Source organism: Alosa alosa, chromosome 3 (genome assembly GCF_017589495.1).
Source record: "Alosa alosa isolate M-15738 ecotype Scorff River chromosome 3, AALO_Geno_1.1, whole genome shotgun sequence".
Lineage (NCBI taxonomy): Eukaryota > Metazoa > Chordata > Actinopteri > Clupeiformes > Clupeidae > Alosa > Alosa alosa.
Window position 1 is genome coordinate 33,491,688 of NC_063191.1, and position 19,923 is coordinate 33,511,610.

Consider the following 19,923-nt stretch of genomic DNA (forward strand, 5'->3'; position numbering starts at 1 on the left):
TGTTTGCATCCTTTTGTTTTGTCCTTTGTGTGAGTCTGTCAGCTTATAGACCAGAAGGTCATTTTTGTCTACGTGTCCTGTCCTTTTATTGTATTGCTTTCCATGTGAGTTGCACTCCACAGCCAAATGCCTCCTTCCTTTTCCAGGTGGTCTCATGTTTATGTTCCATCTTTGACACCTTTAATGTACTGATTGATGTGTGTATGTTTTTGTATGTCTCTAAGTCCATTTTCATTCTCTAACCAGTTCCAAGGGTGCCTGTGGAGGAACCAGTCCAGAGGGCGAAATTAGGCATGAGAGAGGAAGCTCCAGAGAGAGGTATATAATAAAATACGAGCTTTTGTGGCAGCCAAGGCAATAAGCTATGGAATGGCAAGTGAATCAAAAAGCAGTCAAGGTTGATGTCAGTTATGTCTTGCTCATTTGTTTTGCATTTGTTTTGTCTATTTGTGGTATGGTCATTGTTGAGTGTTACATAACTTTCATTGGATCATTCCAATGTCACTGTGTGAATTGTATGTTTTGTTTGTAGATTGTTCTTGTTATGTTTGCTCTTATGTAAACATTATGCCTTCTCCATGTCCTTGTCCTTGTTAACGTTTGCTTCTTTAATAATCCATAAGTCTGTTTTGCTAACGTTATTGTCTTGGTTGTCAGAAAATATGTCCATTGTCTGTAGATGTAGTGAGTATTTGCGTTTTCCTGTATGTATATAACAAGCCTGCGTGTAATCTCTGTAGATCTCTAATGCTTAGTGCTTGCACTTAGCTTTTGGCTTTGCTTTAATGAAGTAATTGTTCTTAAAGTTCCTGAGGCTTCCAAGCCTGAAGAGAAACCATCTATCAAAGAACCAAAGAAACAGGAACCAGCTAAAGGTATTTAACATGTCTCTGTCTTACCTTACTCTGTTGACACCATGTGTGTAAAGCTCTTTAACAGTTGGTTTTGTATGTCAAAGGAATATTTTGTCTGTCTTCTATCATGGCATTCATGGCATATGTTTTCATTTAATATTTCACTGTGTAACAATTAAGGGTGATTCTAACATCTTGAAGAGACATAGCTTTGAATTGACATAGATTCATGATGATATTTTTAAGTACCTGAAGCCAAGAAGCCCGTGGAGGAAAAAGTAATTCCAGTAAAAGTGCCAGAGAAAAAGGATGTTCCACCACCAAAAGGTATGACGAATCCTACGTTTGTCCTTTCCTCTCTTATTGTTTGTCCTGTGAGTCCCTTTCAGTGTTCATCTCCAGTTCGTCTACCGTCTCTATTCTCTTTTGTGTATGGCCAAAGAAAATATATGTTCTGTATGTCCACCATTAACTGTTGAAATGTTTTTGTGTTATATGTACTTACTCACTTTTAAGAACTCGAAGAGCCAAAGGTTTCTGTTCCTAAGCCAACTCCCACTGCTCCTGTAGAACAACAGGTCACTCCTAAAAAAGGTATATGTCTTGTTTGGTTTGGTTTCTTGAGTGTAGTGCTCTTGTGTGCATCGCTCTTGTTGAACGCGCTTCATTCATGTGTGTATTGTCAGTGTGTAATGTCACCAGCTGTCTTTCTATCTGTGCAGTGTGAGTGTTTCACCGTGAGTTTGATTACTCTTTTCTTCAGTCTCATTGTCTTTAAGTATTGTATCTCACCACGTCTAAAGTCAGTTGTAATCTTCTCATCTATGTTGCTTGTGTGTTTCACTATATGGTCAACTGCTATTTTCTTTCACACTATGATCTGTAAGCATTGTACCTCACCACCTGTGATGTCAGTTGCTGTTTTTTCATGTTGTTTTGAGTGCTTCATTGTGTGTTCAGTTGCCATTTTCTTATTGTCTTAAGTCACTGTTCCTCACCACATGTGTCTAGCATGTCTGTCCGCCCCATGTTCCACACAGCTTACACTCTTCTCTTCTTGTTGAAGTCTCAGCCTCTTGTCACACCCTTGTTGTCAATCACTAATAGCAGTATATTTACGTTACCTAAAGATGTCCAAACACCTGCAGCACCTGCGGCTGCTGAGCCTAAACCAAAGGTGCCGGCTGAGCCTAAACCACAGGTGGCTGTTGAACCGGAACCTAAGCCCGAATCTAAAGCAGCACCGGCAAAGAAACCAGAAGCTCCCCACGCTAAAGGTATTTCATGTATGTCTTGTTTGTGTGACACTGTGTCATGCTTACCAACTCATTGGTCCCAGTCATGTTGTCTGTGTTTGTACTTTCTTGTCTGTTTTGGTTTGGTTCTCTTTGTGGAGAGCCAGCTCTTTGCATGTCACATCTGATAGATAAACGGTGTTGTTGTGTAAAAAATCAAAACAAAGCCCATGTTCTTTTAAGTCCCTGTGGAGGCAAAGAAACCCACTGTGTCAGAACCATCAGAGCCACCAAAAACAGTACCAGCTAGAAAACCAGAGCCGACGCCAACCCTGCCAGAAGTTGCCGCACCAAAAGGTATATGTTCATGTCTCACCACTGAGACAAAACACTTTCTTCTGTCTCAAAATTCTTTTTCTCTGTATTTGTCTGTCTTTAAATCCTGGTAAGGGATACACTGTACAGTATGTGATCTATGTGTTTGTTTGTCCCTTGATACTGTGCTCTGTCTGTGCTGATCTGCTGATGACCAATTGGTCACAACAGTCTTACTCTTCCTTTTCCCCTCAACTGCTCTTTCAAAGCTATTGTTGAAGTTGAAGTTCAAAAGAGAGCAGAAATCACAACAATTATTCAAGAAGAAACAGAAACTGTGGTACTTCAAAGAGAAGAGGTTACAATTCCCACTAGAAAACAAGATGAAGCTATACCCCAGAAGATACAGATTTCACATAAAAAAGGTAGATGACATCACACTTCAGATATGTGAAATTCTGCCTTCGAGTCTTACCTGTGTCTGTTCTGTGTCTGTTCATGGTAAATGTCTGTCTGTCATTCATTTGTGTGTTTTTGTCTTACTGTGCTGAGTTTTTCCCTGATCACTGATGTGGTCTTTCTGTGTCCTGTTACCATCTAAATTGTGTATTGTATGTACCTGTTGGTTATTTGTTGTTCTGTCCACTGTCAAAATATGTCTTTTCACTCGATAGAGTGACTTATTCTTTTTGCACTCTTGCGGTCATGTTAGTAGATACTTTTATGTGATCACATTTATGAAAAGTGTCCTTCAAACAATATTTCCATAGTTCCTGTGGAAGTAGAGCCACTGGAGCCATCAAAACCTGAGCCTCAGAGGACCATAAAGGATTCTATAAAACCTAAAGGTACTAAAGTGACTTTCCAGTACACTGACAAAGGCTAGCATTTAATGGAGCTGCATTTATAGTGCTTTTAATGTTAGCATTTCTAGTAACTCAGTTTATATCTTGTAAAGTAACTGAGCCCATAGAGCAGAAGGTGCCCTCCAGGGATGTCCCTGTGACTAAACCTAAAAAAGAGATTCCTTCAGTCACAGGTATATCTATTGTAATGTACTAGCCAACGTTATTTGAAATTACCACTCCTTTGGTGTGTGGTCATGTTCAACATTGAAAACATAAGGCATGGGTCATTACTCAGCTAAATAGCTAAAAGTGACTTGTTCTTTTGAAGAGCCTGAGATTGCTATGAAGACAACCATATTATCAGAGACGACCACCATGGCAGTAGAAGCTACTGCTGAAAGAAAAGAAACTCTGACTAAGAAAGGTACATTCATACTCATGAATTTCATGTGAAAGCAATACATTATACCTTAAACTAAACACACAAAGAGCAGAACGTCGCTATGCACATCTTGAAGTAAGTTCTGTCTACTGTCAAAACATGTCTTTTCACTCGATAGAGTGACTTATTCTTTTTGCACTCTTGCGGTCATGTAGGTAGATACGGTAACACTTTATTTTAATGTGTCACTGTTACAGTGTACTTACCTAATTAGGTACAGTGGTACAACCTGTGTAACAACATGTACTATCAGGTACTATCATTGTACTTGCATTATGTATTTGTGGGTACCTACATATAGTTGTTACATTGTAATACTGAGTGCTTTTACAAAACTTTGCCAATTTGCCTAAATTTTCATCAGAGGCAAAGAGCTGACCTGAGACCTGCTGGATGGGGTAAATCTGGTCATGATAGATTTGATATACAAAGCATTCTTAGCTCGTCAAGGCCTCATTGTCTTCAGTGTACATGTAACAGCTGTGCTGCTACAACCTTGTTACTCTTTGATACAGTGGAATAAACCTATTAAGTGTACCAGTTAATTACTTACATGTACATATGACAGGTATGTTATGTCTTCATGTCTTGGAACAGGTCTACTAATTAAGCTACATAGTACATATATCAACTGTGTTGGTACACACTTATTGCTCTTTGATACAGTGGCATAAACCCATTAAAATGAAATGTACCAGTTAAGTACTTACAATTACATATACATGTATGTTGTGTCATTGGTGTCTTGGAACATGTCTGCCATTACCCTACATACTGTATTACATGTATCAACTGTGTTGGTACACATTTATTACTCTTTTGATACAGTGGAATAAACCCATTAAAATAAAGTGTACCAGTTAAGTACTTACATCTACATATATACATCCTGTCAATGATGTTATGCATCCTGTAATTGATGTGTTGAAACGTGTCTGCTGTTACACCACACAGTACATGTGAATTAGTAGACATGTTCCAAGACAAGACCTGTTCCAGTTTATTCCACTATATCAAAGAGTAACAAGGTTGTAGCAGCACAGCTGTTACATGTACACTGAAGACAATGAGGCCTTGACTGGAGCTAAGCATGCTTTGTATATCAAATCTATCATGACCCGATTTACCCCATCCAGCAGGTCTCAGGTCAGCTCTTTGCCTCTGATGAAAATTTAGGCAAATTGGCAAAGTTTTGTAAAAGCACTCAGTATTACAATGTAACAACTATATGTAGGTACCCACAAATACATAATGCAAGTACAATGATAGTACCTGATAGTACATGTTGTTACACAGGTTGTACCACTGTACCTAATTAGGTAAGTACACTGTAACAGCGACACATTAAAATAAAGTGTTACCGTAGATACTTTTATGTGATCACATTTATGAAAAGTGTCCCTCAAACAATATTTCCATAGTTCCTGTGGAAGTAGAGCCACTGGAGCCATCAAAACCTGAGCCTCAGAGGACCATAAAGGATTCTATAAAACCTAAAGGTACTAAAGTGACTTTCCAGTACACTGACAAAGGATAGCATTTAATGGAGCTGCATTTATAGTGCATTAATGTTAGCATTTGTAGTAACTCAGTTTATATCTTGTAAAGTGACTGAGCCCATAGAACAGAAGGTGCCCTCCAGGGATGTCCCCGTGACTAAACCTAAAAAAGAGATTCCTTCAGTCACAGGTATATCTCTTGTAATGTACTAGCCAACATTATTTGAAATTACCACTCCTTTGGTGTGTGGTCATGTTCAACATTGAAAACATAAGGCATGGGTCATTACTCAGCTAAATAGCTAAAAGTGACTTGTTCTTTTGAAGAGCCTGAGATTGCTATGAAGACAACCATAATGTCAGAGACGACCACCATGGCAGTAGAAGCTACTGCTGAAAGAAAAGAAACTCTGACTAAGAAAGGTACATTCATACTATGATTATACCTTAAACCAAACACACAAAGAGCAGAACGTTGCTATGCACATCTTGAAATAAGATGAAATAAGACACTCTGAAAAGTAATACAGGATGTTAACACCATGTCATGCTTTGTATTGCAACTGTTTGGTTGCATATTCTTGAAAATATCTTAGATCTTGAAGCATCTACAAATCTTCAGAAGACTAAACCCATTACTTCAATGGCCAAGAAGATGTCATTTATGTCAGCTGAAAATGAAAGATCATCTCAAAAAGAATATCTTCATATCAAGCCTTTTTCAACATTGCATCCAGAGGGGTCTTTCAAGGGTCCCAAAGATTTTTTTTCTGAAGAAAAATCCAAAATCGAATCAAAAGAACAGATCATCGCTACAGTGGACAGAAAACCAGACAAAAACTATGTAATGACTCTTAATTTAGCTGAATTGGACATATTTAATAGAACAGCCCCACAGAATGAGTTATACTTTAACGGGGGTCCTTCATCCCCAAATGTTGCATCTGCTGTTCAAAGCAATGCATTTTTAGAGGAAGAGAAGAAAGACATTAATCTTCTGAAACCAACTAGACCTCAATATCAGGACAGGACAGAACCGTCAGAAAGAAAATCAATAATGGCAAAAAGTGTTGCCATTAATGAAGAGCGAAGAAGGACTTGTGATGATGTTGGGGATTCATCAAAAAGCTTTTCTGAGCAACAAGGTGCCTCTATTGCAAGTTACAGAACTGGCAAAGACATTGAAAGTCCCTCAAACATCAGTGGAACTATATGGCAGGATACTGAATCCAAAGAGATTTGGCCTTACACAGATGAAGAAGCTCATATTTATGGTTGTAGAACATTAGGATCAATTCAGAAATTAGATAAGGAGCCTGGAGCAATTCAGCAACATTTCCACATTTCTCCTATGAATGAGGCAGTTTCCCCAGAAGCGCTTTTGATGTGTGAGGAAATAGGAGAACCCTCAGATATTTTGCTAAGATACGATGAAACACACAGCAGGAGAAATGAGTTTTATGACACTCAAGATTTTGGCCATGAGCTGCCAGAAAAGGCCTCTGAATATAAAGAAGCATGTAAAGGCCAAGGACAAATGTGTCACCCATCCAAAACCTTTGCCCGTAAGGAAGATTTTCAAGTGAATATAGAAGTCCCTGCAAAAGACTGTATGGAGAGCACACAGACTATTGAAAGTGTTGAGATGAAGCATCTTCAGAAACCAATCTTTTCATATGTTAAAGAAATGGAAATCACTTGTCCCAAGAATGTAGAATTTCTGACTGTTAAAACAAAATCAACTGAGGAAACAATGTCACCTTTAGAGCCTTCCATCCATGGTACATTAAATACCAAAATGATGCCAAAATCAAAAGAAAAATCTGAAAAATATTCCCTAAAAGACGAAAGTATAGAATCTCTGGAAACAAACATTAACCAGACTGGACCTGCAGAAAAATATCAGATACTACCCCAATTAGGAGACAGAGATACATTAGAGAACATTCAAAACCAGTCCAATTTATCGAGACAATGTAGTCAGATTCTTCCAAAAGATTTATTTGAATTGCACAGTGAACAAACTGAAGTTAATTTAGTGAGAACACCACAACCCAAGAGCACAACCCTAGCCAAATATCAGGGACAGGATCTAGAGAAAGATGAACTACCGATGTTTTCAAGAGAAACAGGGTCAGAACCCATAAAGCCTGATAACCTTTTAGGTTATAATATCGGTTCCAGTTCAAAAACTAACTTTCCTGAACAAATGAGTGTCCGTTTTAAAGAGTCAAGTATCACCAGAAATGAAGACAATAACTCAAATCGAACACCACCTGCAACATTTCCTAAAACTGATCAATTTGGCCATGTAATTTATGAAAAAGTTGTTGGTAGAAATCAGGACACTATTGAGATCGCACCAGAAAAAGACAATTACCTGACAGAACAGTCTCCAGTCAAAAGAAGAATGTTACAAACTCCAGAAACAAGAGAGCTACAAGCAAATGTAAGAATGACTTCTAAAGGACATGAAGTTAGTCCAAACACTGACAGTCATCTCATAAAGGATACTGAAAAAACAAAGTTGTCAAGGAAGAAAGAATCAGATATTGTTCAAACGGAAAGACTACCCTTTACTGTTAAAAAAATGATGTGCCCAACAATGACTCAGGGCAATGCTATTAGTGGGGATCAGTTAACAAAATCAATAAAAACATTTCATGAAAGTTATTCATTGAGAGATAAAAGTCCTCAAAGTCTTGAAACTATGACTCATGAAGTGGAAAATCTTCCCTCTAGATTGTCAAGTTCATCTGGATCATCAGATAAGAGCAGTGACCAGATTTCAAACAAGCAATTCCAAGAACTAAATATCGAGAAAATTGATATTGAGGGCAATGTTCCCAAAATCCTAACACAAAAGGAAAGAGGGCAAGAGGTGACAGACATTTTAAGAAAAGCTCTAAAGAAGACTATGAAAACAGTTGAAGGACTACCAAGAGACAGTGCTATGGATTCTCAAAGTCAAAGTCAAGTCAAAAGCATCCCAGATGATAGAGAACAAATAAAATCAAGAAATGACAATATCAGTCTTGGGTCTACAAGTGACAACCTTGCAAAACATGTTGATAGGAGTGGCCAAATTGGCCCAAAGGTATATCAGGAAGCTGTTAGTATGACTCAAGGAACTGATAAAACACTGCCAGAATTTCCAGGAAAGCGAGTGAGTAAGGGATTCTCTCAAAAAGGCTATGAAGAAAGCATGAGTCCTACAAATCTTGAGATAAGTGATGCTGATAGATCAGTCACAACGATAAAGGACCAATGTTTCAATAAAAGATCAGATGTCTCTGAAGATAAAAGCATCTCATTAGTGAGGCAAAGACACTTGATCAAGGAGCCAGTATCCCTTTCAAAGTCTCAGAGCTGTATGACCCCTGGTTCAAGGGATATCCCTCTAGAGGAACTGGGAAATGGATTGAGAGAGAAAGGCCTCACCACCCAGGATGGCATTAATGCTGCTAAACATGATGGTTCTACCAAAATATATGACTTTGGTCCTAATATACAATCAAATTCCACTAATATTGAGAGGGATAGAGTTGATCTAAGGAGAGAAGCTGCAGCAAAACAGAAAGAAACCATGTTGTTGGGAGGAACTGTAGATAATCATGACAAAATCCAAGTAGAAAAAACCTACAGTAAAGTAGAGCCAACAGTAAAATACATCCCCAAATCAAATGTAGACCAAACATTAAAATATAGACTTCAGAAAAGTACTCTATCAACCCAGGACCTGATTATGTCAGAGACAGACAATGACAGCTTAAAGAAATGTTACTATGGAGAAATAACACCACCAGCTGGAGAGTCTACCAGAAAGGAACTTGAGAACATACATTCTCCTCCTGAGATGGCCACAAGACTGGAAGATGCATCTCCCACCAAAGTCAGTGTTACTCTTGAGAAAAAAAATGAAGACTTCACAACATAAAATGGGAGCTCCTGAAAAAGAGATGGGTCAAAGGCAGGCCGAAATTCCCCCAGCGACCTACCGTATAGGTATCAGAATGTTGTCCTCTTGGGCAGTATTACTTTTTAGAACACTTCTTAAACCACAAAAAAAAAACACTAATTTTGCAACTCATTCCGACTGGACACTTTTTGTTTTTTCTCTTGCGTGCATCCAGGAATAATCCACCATTCATGTTTACACTTGCTCGTCGTCACTTGCACTGTCATATCTTTCACTCTCCACTACTGTTATTGTTGCAATTAGACACCAACCTTTTGGATTTTGTCACAGTACACCTTCACCTTCTCTCTTGAGATAATACAACCCTATCGTGTCTGGGTTTTTTTTTAAAGCAAATCCATGATTTCCTCACAAACCATGTTCGGTGTAGTAATTATACATCTTGCATTATATCCTCAAGTGCCTGAACCAGAGAGGAAAGCTCCTCCAGACAGAAAGCCTGTGGCAACAGTACAAGAACTACCTCTCCCAAAAGGTACAGGACCACTGGGGAAATCACTCTTTGAAAAGTCTTTCGCAATGTCAGGTGTCTTTCGTCTGTTGTGTCTGTTTTATGTCATGATTGTGGTGTGTTCTATTATCTATACTTTACATGTGTTGCTCTTGGGAAGTTCTTCAACAAGAAAAGAAGGCCTCCCCTGAAACGAAACACGTACCAGTAAAGGATGATGTCACTCTCCCAAAAGGTACAAAATGTGTACCAGGACGTGTTTGAGTGACAGTTCTTGTTTTGTTTGCCTATCTGTTGTTTCTCTTGTATGTATTACTCTTGTCTTCAGCCTTATGTAATATATATCTCTTGGTTGTCAAGTGCCAGAAGTCGATAGAAAGGTCCCTCTTGAAACTATACCAGTTTCTTTGAAAGAAGACATTTCTCCCCCAAAAGGTACATAATGTGTGCCGGGGTATCTTGCGAAAAATCTTAATCTGTTTCTGCATGCTTTTATGTTTTGTAGTATGTTGATCTGGTACTTAGCCAAGCTCTGTGTGTGTTCTCTTGTGTACATTTACTTACCAAACAGAGAAGAAGGTTCATGAAAGGATTCCTATTTCATTAGAAGAAGTTGCTCCCCCAAAAGTTACAGAAAATGTGCCACAGAATAAATGCACTGACCTTTTCTGTGTCACTTGGCACATACGTGTTCTGTGTATTTGTGTTGTGTTGTTCACGTGTCCTTAGATCTATGTGATTATGTATGTAGTCAGAGAAGGCCATTCTTGATAGACTTTTCCTCAAAAGGCCCAAACACACGATGAGTCTTCAAATGAGCAAAATCTCTTGCTTTGTCTTTGTGTCTTGAATTACTTTGTGATTGTTGTGTTTTCAGTCATTTCTTGTCTATCATTATAGACGTTATTCTTATTTGTATCATTTCTACTTCTCTGACAATACTAAGTGCCTGAACCAGAGAAGAAGGCTGTTGAAAGAAAACCAGAATCATTAAAAGAAGAGGTTCCAAAAAAAGGTATATGGAATGTGCTCAGGTCTTAAAATGAGCAATGTGTCTTATTTTGTCTGTGCTGTCTATCTTCAATGTTGTGTTTATTGTATGTTTTTGTTGTTGTTCTTTTTGTTATTTGCTCTTGTTTGTGGTTACCCTTGTTCTGAGCTATATTGTATCTGCCTGTGCTTTTTGTCTGATAACATAAGTGGCAGAACCAGAAAAGAAAGTTCTTGAAACGAAGCAAGTGAAAATAAAAGAAGAGGTTACTCCCCCAAAAGGTACAAAAAAGTGCCGGGGGTCTTGAAATCATCAAAATTTCTTGATTTTATGTGTGTGTTGCTTGTGTTACAGTTTATGTATTTAGTGTATTTTTGTGTGCGTAGTCGTGCTCATCTGCTCTTGGTTTGTGTCTACCTCTACTAACATAAAGTGCCTGAACCAGCAAAGAAACCTCTTGAAAGAAAACCTGAGGCATTAAAAGAAGAGGTTACTCCTCAAAAAGGTATACAAAGAGTGGTCTTGAAACCTCTTCAGTCCCTGTGTTGTTCTTAACTTTGTCTGTTTGTTGTATGTTGTCCACTTGTGTGTCTGCTCACTCTTGTGCTTGATTGCATCTGATTCGCATCTCTTTCTTGTAATGTGCTTCTCACATAAGTGCCTGAACCTGAAAAGAAACTTCTTGAAAGAAAACCTGAGCCATTAAAAGAAGAGGTTACTCCCCAGAAAGGTACATGCAATGTGCCTTGGGTCTTAAAATGAGTTTTATGTCATTATTCAGCTTTCACAAATTGCGGGCATACAATTTGTGTTGTCCTCATTGTGTGACTTTCATTTGCACATGTGCTTAGTTGTGTATGATTTCTGTTTCCCTTTGGCAATGATAAGTGGCTGAACCAGAAAAGAAGGCCCCTCCTGCAAAAACTCCATTCTCAATAAAAGAAGAAGTACCTCCCCAGAAAGGTATACAGTATGCCAATAATTCTCTTAAAAAAACCTTTGGTCTTATTTGTCTGTACCTCCAACTTGTTGGGTTTTTTGTATGTTTACCATTCACTGTTTGTCTCTGTGTGTGTTTTCCATTCATTGTTGTGTTATCTTTATGTCTTGTTATGTCTGAGCCTGAAAATAGGGCACTTTAAAAGTAATTGATTTAGCATAGATCTGTTTTTACTTAGTATTTTTATTCCGTCTAATCTTAAGTGCCTGAGGAGAAAAAGAAGACACCAGTAAAAGAACCTGCAGCACCAAAAGGTACAGCACATATGCTGGGGTATCTTTAAGATTTCTTGTGTGTGTGTGTGTGTCTTCTGCTCATCATGAGTTGTTTGTTTGTTGTTTTCCATGCTTTGTTCGTCTGCTCAGCTTTTTATAACATTATTTCTCTTGGGTAATATCAAGTGCCTGAACCAGAGAAGAAGGCGGCTCTTGATACAAAACCGGTGTCGGTAAAACCTGAGGTTGCTCCCCCTAAAGGTACATACTGTGTGCCAAGCTCTTTCTTAGATGTGCTGTCTGTTCTTATTCTTGTTGTCGCTGTCTGTATCTTTCTCTGTGCCGGGTCTTTGTCAGCTTTTAATGTCTTGTGAATTCTCACATTCATACTGCATATCTCTTTTATCATTAAGTACCTGAGCAAGAAAAGACAACTCCTGAAAAGACCCCTGTGCCAGAGAAAAAGGAAGTTGCCCCGGCTAAAGGTATTATATCTTAGTGAGATTGTGTGTCAGATTGCCCCGGCTAAAGGTATTATATCTTAGTGAGATTGTGTGTCAGATTGCCCCGGCTAAAGGTATTATATCTTAGTGAGATTGTGTGTCAGATTGTCGGACACTAGCATGCATCTTTTGTTTGTTTATCTTGTGTCTGTGTGTGTGATCTATTTCCATATGAAATACCATCATTTTTGTGACCCTGAAAATCTTCCATTCAAAGTGCCTACCCCTGAAAAGAAACCATCACCTGAAGCTGCAAAGAAATTGTCTCCACCTCAAGGTACCCTTGTTTTGCATATTTATGTACAAACAGACTTGATCCTTAATGCCCTGGCATCTGTTTATCATTGTTGAATATTCATTGAGTGCATATGTGTGTTTACCATACATTACCCTTTACTTCAGTATGTATGTTTATAATTTCTATTCCTAAAATATTTATATTTATATTCCTAAACAGACAACAATGATAAACGTTGAGCTATGGGTCACTTAATCTCTTTATCTCAGCCTCGCTAGAGGTGTCACGTCTTCACATCTTATTCTGATCACTCTGATTTGCATTTCCCTTTACATCCATCCCTTACACTCTCTCAATCCAAAGTACCAAAAGCTGAAAAGAAACCATCTCCTGAACCCGCTGCAAAAAAAGTCTCTCCACCTGAAGGTATGGGAGAGCTGTGGTTTATCTCAGAGGCTCATACATATGACTATGTTCCAGCATTGTTTTAACAATGCTAAAATTATAGTATTATTAATACGGTAGATAAAAGAACACTGAATCATTTGATTCCCTTTATTTTGACATTACCATTGCTTTATATTTGAAGTGCCAAAAGTTGAAAAGAAACCTTCCCCTGAACTTGCTACAAAGACAGAACCACCTACTGAACTTGAAGGTATGCCAGGGTTGTTGTCAATTCATTAATATCCCACAGTATTTTGAATCTCTCTTTGAGATGGTCCTTACTATTACTCACTTTTTTAACCCACTTTATCCTGCAACTTACAATTGCAACATGCTGCACTCTTCTTTTTGAAACCTACAAAATATTTTTGCTGACATAATTTACAACGTAATATTTGAAGCTGAAGTGTGGAGAAAGGAGAGTGAAGAAGTCACAGGAAGAGAAATCACAGAGATGATTGAAGCTGAAGAGAGTCAAGAAGAAGGTATCCAACTGAAGATCAAGTTTTTATAGATTTTTTCCACCTTTTTTCATTACCCATGATATATAATGCTGCCAATGTCTCCCATTCCCATTCTAATTGGGTTACTATGGCTTCATATGAGTCTTAAGCACCCATATTACTAAATGTTTACTTATTTCTTCATCCACTCCCTGTTCTTTCACATCATCCTATCTGCACTGTGTCAACAGCAATAATGATGACAGCACTGCACCTGCAACTCTTTTTCACCTCTTTTTTTACTCTTCTTTTTTCTTGTGTTGGTTTCCTGTCTGGGATACCTATTGGTGACCCTCACACCAAGTAGCATGTATCACACTAACATGTGCATGACACACAGTTTTATCTCTATTGCTGTTTGATACCTTATACTTATGCACTTTTCTTACACACTGTTTTGCTAACTTATTCTTAGTACATGATTTTCATTTTGATTGTGTAATCAAAAGCACAATTATTCTTTGTTTCTTTTCTTTGATATAATATAATTTAATATACGCTTTAAACCACATTTGGCACCAAATAGGATTGCCTATTCTGGTATCATAACTGCAATTATTATTGTTTGACTTTTGTGAAATATGAATCCCTACACTAGATGGTGGAAAAGGACCTGTTTCTGCACCTGGACCAGTTAAGAAAGGTATGACCATTATAAAAATTAATTCATGATCACTACTGATCACATGATGTTTTCCTTACTGTTGATTTAATTTAGATAAACCATTTGAGCCTTATTCTGTGATATACTGTATCTCAATGTGGGCTGACTGGTGTGCATACTGCTGATTGTCCATGAAAGGCATTGTATAGTAATTTATGTTTGAGGCATAAGTGGTGGTGGTGGTGTGAATGGGCTTACGCTTTGAAAATCTAAATGTCTTGTTTTTTGTGTGTTTTAAGTGTTTTATAAATGTTTGTATGTGATTTGATGTCTTTATTGTCAATCTGCAAATCAAAACTTTGAAGGCAAAGTTCAGGTCAAAGAAGAGGAAAGCTTTGTGGTTCCAACCTTGAAGAAAGTTGTGAAGATAACCGAGACTAAGGAAGAAACACAGGAATCTCTAAAGCTGAAGAAAGTGTCTAGGATTCCCACCGATGAATCACAAACCGCTGAAGCGTTAAAGCTCAAGCCAGTAATAAAGCCTGAGGTTCATGAGGAGGAGAGGGTTTACTCCAAAGCCGTCACAGAGGTTTACGTTAAAGAAACCCATGAGTCAGAGATCAGCATCGAAACATATGAAACAATCAAAAGGCCAGACAGGACACCTCTGGACAGGGAAAAAAAGAGGACCAGATGAGCACGATCAGGCTAAGAAACCTAAAGAGGTGCCAACTAAAGACACCACTGAAGAGCGTCCTGTGCCTCAGAAGAAAAAGCCAGAGGTGGAGAAAGGCAAAGAAGACAAACCTGGTTTGAAGAAAACACCAAAGGCACCAAAGGAAGATTCACCTAAAGAACCCAGTTTAGCACTGAAGAAAGTATCAAAGTTACCATCCGATGCTAAAGAGCCAGAAACTGTGAAGCTTAAACCTTTTGAGAAACCAGGTAAACCAGAACCTGAACCGGAGAAGACAAAGAAAGAGGACCAAGAATATCAACCAATTGAAACAGGCCAGCGACCTCAGAGAGATGAACAAGTAAAAGAACCAGTTGCTCCAAAGAAGAAGGAAGAGCCTAAACCAGAACAAAAGGAAAAAGACATTGCAAAGAAACCTGTTGAAAAAGTCCCCACGGATGAGAAAACTCCAGATGATGAGCTACGCCTTGGAAAGGCAAAAAGAATTCCTTCAGAAGATCAGGAAATCGAAAAGGTTCAACTGAAACCATTTGCAAAACCAGCAACTAAAACAGATTCCCCTGCTGACAAAAAGGTCCCAGAACCTAAGGAAACAAAACCCACTGAAATTAAGAAACCTACTCGGACTCCAAGAGATGAAACACCTGAGAAGGAACCTGAGAAGGTAAAGAAACCTGAATTGCCTACTGAGCTAGAGAAGAAACCCAGTCCCAAGATCATTCCTCTGAAGAAGAAGGAACCAACTCCAAAGGAGGAGGAAAAACCTGTACAGCTTAAGAAGGTTGAACAGCGGCCTAAGGCCGAAACACCAAAAGAGAAAGAGGTGGAGAAGCCAAAACTGAAACCTGTGGATGCTGTACCAGTGGAGAAAAAGCCTAGTGTTGATACTAAGAAGATGCCTAAAAAGGTATCACCCAAAGATTCTATTGAGGGTGTTACCTTGAAGAAGGTTCCACAGAAAATTTCACCTAAAGAGGAAAAGACTGAACCTGAAAAAGCAAAAGGAGCCCCTATGATAAAAGAGTTGTCTCCAAGTGCCGTGAGGGTAAGGAAGATATCGACTCAGCAAGAAGAAGAAGTAGAGGAACTAGAGCATGAGCCTGAAGAAGATGATGACGAAGAGGAGTGGGGATGGGAACTTGCTCCTCGCGAAAGCTATGGCTCTGAAGATCTGGAAGAAGGGGCTCTTGAGACTCCGGGGACGGTCCGACGAGGTGAGAGAGGGTGGCTGTGAGTCCTCACCACTGAATGCCTCATCTTCACCGTGATTGGACAATAAACCGACCCTTTTTCCATCGCGCGTAATCCTCATCACCATCTCCATCTTCACTGTCTTTTGTTGAAACATTCTTAACATCATCTGTTCTTAATTGTGGTCCTTGTCCTCATTATATGTCATCATGTGACTGTAAACCATTATGTCTCTTTCCCCACATATATATCATTCTGTGACTGTAAGCCATTATGTCTCTTGTCCTCACGTATATGTCATCCTGTGACTGTAAGCCATTATGTCTCTTGTCCCAACTTATATGTCATCCTGTTATTGTAAGCCATGTCTGTCCCAATGTCTCTTCCTGTTGTCTGTCATTGTAATACTTTGTTTATAATTATTTTATCATGGAGGTCATATAAGCAACCTAACCAATCATTGCATTAATATTTGGCATGATCCCTTCATCTTTACTCTAAAAATGTCTTTAGCCATTGTTTCTGTGTCCTTCCATCCAGAATGTTTGTATCCATATGAAACAGACTGTTTTTAGTGTGTAGACATTTAGTAACATTTAGTGTTAACAATACCTGGAAATAATTTGTTATATTGTAACAATCCAGAGGGAACTCCTAAAGATACAGGAGCAGCAGGTGGAAGAGGAAGAGGCTTGAAACGTGAGTCTTGCTGTAGAAAAAAATCATATGCTCTGTTAGTTGCATGCAACATTTACTTTTCTTATGGTATACTCAATCTGCTAGGTCTGTGAAGTGTTTGAACATGATCAGAGGAATTTATTGTATGCAAAAAAATATTCCATGATGGAATCTTTTGAAAATCTTGTGGTTAATACATGTGACTGGGTGACTATATGGGTAGTGTGTTTAAATGAAAGAGGAAGTAATTAAATGTCTTCTTGTGCATTTCAGCAAAACAAACTCCATCCCCAGGAGAAGGTAGAGGCAGAGGCCTGAAACCTGGAGGTGGAGGCAAACCTCCAGAGGAGCCACCATTCGCTGGATTCCAGCTGAAGGCTGTCCCACTGAAATTCATCAAGGAGCTCAAAGACATTGTGTTGTCAGAGGCCGAGTCGATTGGTACCTCTGCTGTGTTTGAGTGTGAGGTGTCGCCCTCCACTGCCATCACCACATGGATGAAGGATGACAGCAACTTGAGGGAGAGCCCTAAGCACAAGTTCACTTCTGACGGCAAAGACCGCAAACTGGCAATTATTGACGTCCAACTCTCTGACCGCGGTGAATACACTTGTGTGGCTACGCTTGGCAAAAAGGAGAAGACCTCAACTGCCAAGCTCATTGTGGAAGGTAGGCGTACACAGAGCACTGTGTGCAAAGACATAGGCATTTACATCTGTAAAATTATTCCAGACCTTACACTAACCCTTTTGATATGAATGACAAAACATCTCGTCTTTTCTTTTACAGAGCTGCCAGTGAAATTCGTGAAGACACTTGAGGAGGAAACGTCTGTTATGAAGGGACAGCATCTGTACCTGACCTGTGAGTTGAACAAGGACAAGGAGGTGACATGGAAGAGAAAGGGCACACCTTTTATAACAGTCCCTGGAAAGATCCAAATAGCTTCCATTGGACTGCAACGTGCTGTGACAATCCAGAACGCTCAAGAAGAGGATGCTGGACTTTACGTATGCGAGTGTGAAAATATCCAGACAGAGTCAAAGGTCAAAATTATTGGTAAGGGTTTACTGACTTTCACAGTTTAATATTGTGATTACACTCTAAAAATATTTGTGGACACAGTTTAACACAGTCAAGTAATCTTGTGGCTTTGACTGAGTTAAGTAATTTCAATGTGCAATAAACTGGTATTAAACTTGACACTACAGTATGCATATATTAATACAGTTAAAGGAACAAGATGACCTAACTGGGTTAAATTGAGTCTGTCTTCTTTTATACAAATCCACACTTATATGTTTAACTTACTTTCAACCAAAACACCTAACACATATCTGAATCCACTGCAGAAATCATCAAAGACTGGTTAGTGAGACCACTGAAAGACCAGCATGTGAAGCCTAAAGCTACTGCCACATTCAAGTGTGAACTCTACAAAGACACCCCAAATTGGAAGTGGTTCAAGGGGGATGAGGAAATCCCTAACGATCCAACAGATAAAACAGAGGTTACGAAGGATGGTAAAGAGCTTACTTTGACCATCAAAAATGCAGCCCCTGGTGATGTTGCAGAGTATGCCATGGAAGTAGAGGGTCGTAGATACACTGCAAAGCTGACACTTGGGGGTATGCCAAATATTTTATTGAGTGGATGAGTTCATGTATTTGTTGTAATATATACTGTGATAGAATACTAACTAAATGGAGCACATCATCTTGATCAAGATTTTTTTATTATTATTAAGGTGAGTTTGTTGGCTCAGGCACAACTTTTGTACTTATTTTGCCCATTGTATTATCTTCTACAGAGCGTGAAGCTGAGATCCTGAAGCCTCTGTCTAGTATTGAAGTTGTGGAGAAAGAGGAGGCCAACTTTGACACTGAAATTTCAGAAGAGGATGTTCCTGGAGAATGGAAACTTCAGGGACGAGTTCTGCAGAGATCACCAGTGAGATCTCACCTTCAATTGTCTATGTATCGATTTTCAAATGTAATGAACTATATGTGTTAATGCTGTTCATATTTTTTTTCCTTTCAATAAAGACATGTGACATCAGAGCAGAGGGTGCCAAGAGATTCCTCACTCTAAAGGATGTTCAGCTTGACCAGTCTGGTGAAGTGTCATATCAGGCTCTGAATGCCATCACCACTGCAATGCTCACAGTCAAGGGTGAGTTGGTTCAAAACCTGTTGAGTAGGTGGATGTTGTATGTTAACCGGTGTTCTATGCCACATTTCTTTAAACAGGTAAGGGTAATGTGAGCTGAATAGAAAAAAAAAAGAAATGTGATCTGTGTAACTCTTGTTCGCACCTCTCAGAAATCGAAATGGAGTTCACTGTCCCTCTGAAGGACGTTTCTGTGCCTGAAAAGAAACAGGCAAAGTTTGAGTGCACCATCACTAAGGATGTGTCAAAGGTGATGTGGCTCAGAGGGTCTGACATTGTAACCTCAGATGCAAAATATGATATCATTGATGATGGGAAAAGGCACATGTTGGTTATAAACCACTGTGAGTTTGATGATGAGGGCGAGTACACTATTGAAGTGTTGGGCAAAAGGTCAACCGCTAAACTCACGGTAGAGGGTAAGTTGTTTGACACCTTAGTCATATAACTCAAATAAACTTTGATTAAATGTTTAAAGCTAAACATAAATGTCTTCTTCATTAAATGTTTAAAATACTGATTTAAATAATTCAGTTATTAATAAATGATAAATGTATTAATATATATATATATTTTTAAATAATAAATTAATTCAACTGATAATTCTAAAAGGTCTAGTGCACTGTCAGTTAATGAAAACTGAAACTGTTATGCACTGAACAAATACATTATAGGCATGAGGCTCAACTTCACCACACCATTAAAGGATCAAACTGTGAAGGAAGGTAACATAGCTCGGTTTGAGCTTGAACTCTCACATGAGAATGTTCCCATTACATGGTACAAAAACGAAACGAAACTCCATCCGAGCCGAACGGTGTTAATCCATGTTGATGGAAAGAAACATGTATTAGAAATAAAGGATGTCACTCTAGATGACACCTGCCAAATTAAGGCAGAGGCAGAGATTAAAGGAATATCTACAACGGCAAACTTGATGGTCCTAGGTAATCCCATTTTGTTCTGCACTTTATTCTCTCTATCTCTCTCACTCTCTCTTTTGCTGTGTGTATGTCCAAGTCACAAGCTCATGTTAACTTCTGTGACAATGAGTCACACGATCA

General features: G+C 38.8%; 1 protein-coding gene across 1 annotated transcript in view; it reads left to right on the forward strand.

Moving 5' to 3' along the window:
* The window catches only part of LOC125291891 (titin-like), a 143,335-nt gene that overhangs the window by 62,030 nt on the left and 61,382 nt on the right, over positions 1 to 19,923 (forward strand). The window contains exons 68-87 of the mRNA XM_048238856.1: positions 247 to 318; positions 807 to 875; positions 1,101 to 1,181; positions 1,371 to 1,448; positions 1,985 to 2,131; positions 2,333 to 2,446; positions 11,503 to 11,577; positions 11,818 to 11,868; positions 12,016 to 12,090; positions 12,243 to 12,314; positions 12,550 to 12,609; positions 12,934 to 12,996; positions 13,160 to 13,228; positions 14,119 to 14,163; positions 16,658 to 16,711; positions 16,964 to 17,359; positions 17,480 to 17,749; positions 18,043 to 18,318; positions 18,501 to 18,640; positions 18,736 to 18,862. Coding sequence (XP_048094813.1) covers positions 247 to 318; positions 807 to 875; positions 1,101 to 1,181; positions 1,371 to 1,448; positions 1,985 to 2,131; positions 2,333 to 2,446; positions 11,503 to 11,577; positions 11,818 to 11,868; positions 12,016 to 12,090; positions 12,243 to 12,314; positions 12,550 to 12,609; positions 12,934 to 12,996; positions 13,160 to 13,228; positions 14,119 to 14,163; positions 16,658 to 16,711; positions 16,964 to 17,359; positions 17,480 to 17,749; positions 18,043 to 18,318; positions 18,501 to 18,640; positions 18,736 to 18,862 — 2,334 coding nt within the window. The remainder of the gene's footprint in view (positions 1 to 246; positions 319 to 806; positions 876 to 1,100; positions 1,182 to 1,370; positions 1,449 to 1,984; positions 2,132 to 2,332; positions 2,447 to 11,502; positions 11,578 to 11,817; positions 11,869 to 12,015; positions 12,091 to 12,242; positions 12,315 to 12,549; positions 12,610 to 12,933; positions 12,997 to 13,159; positions 13,229 to 14,118; positions 14,164 to 16,657; positions 16,712 to 16,963; positions 17,360 to 17,479; positions 17,750 to 18,042; positions 18,319 to 18,500; positions 18,641 to 18,735; positions 18,863 to 19,923) is intronic.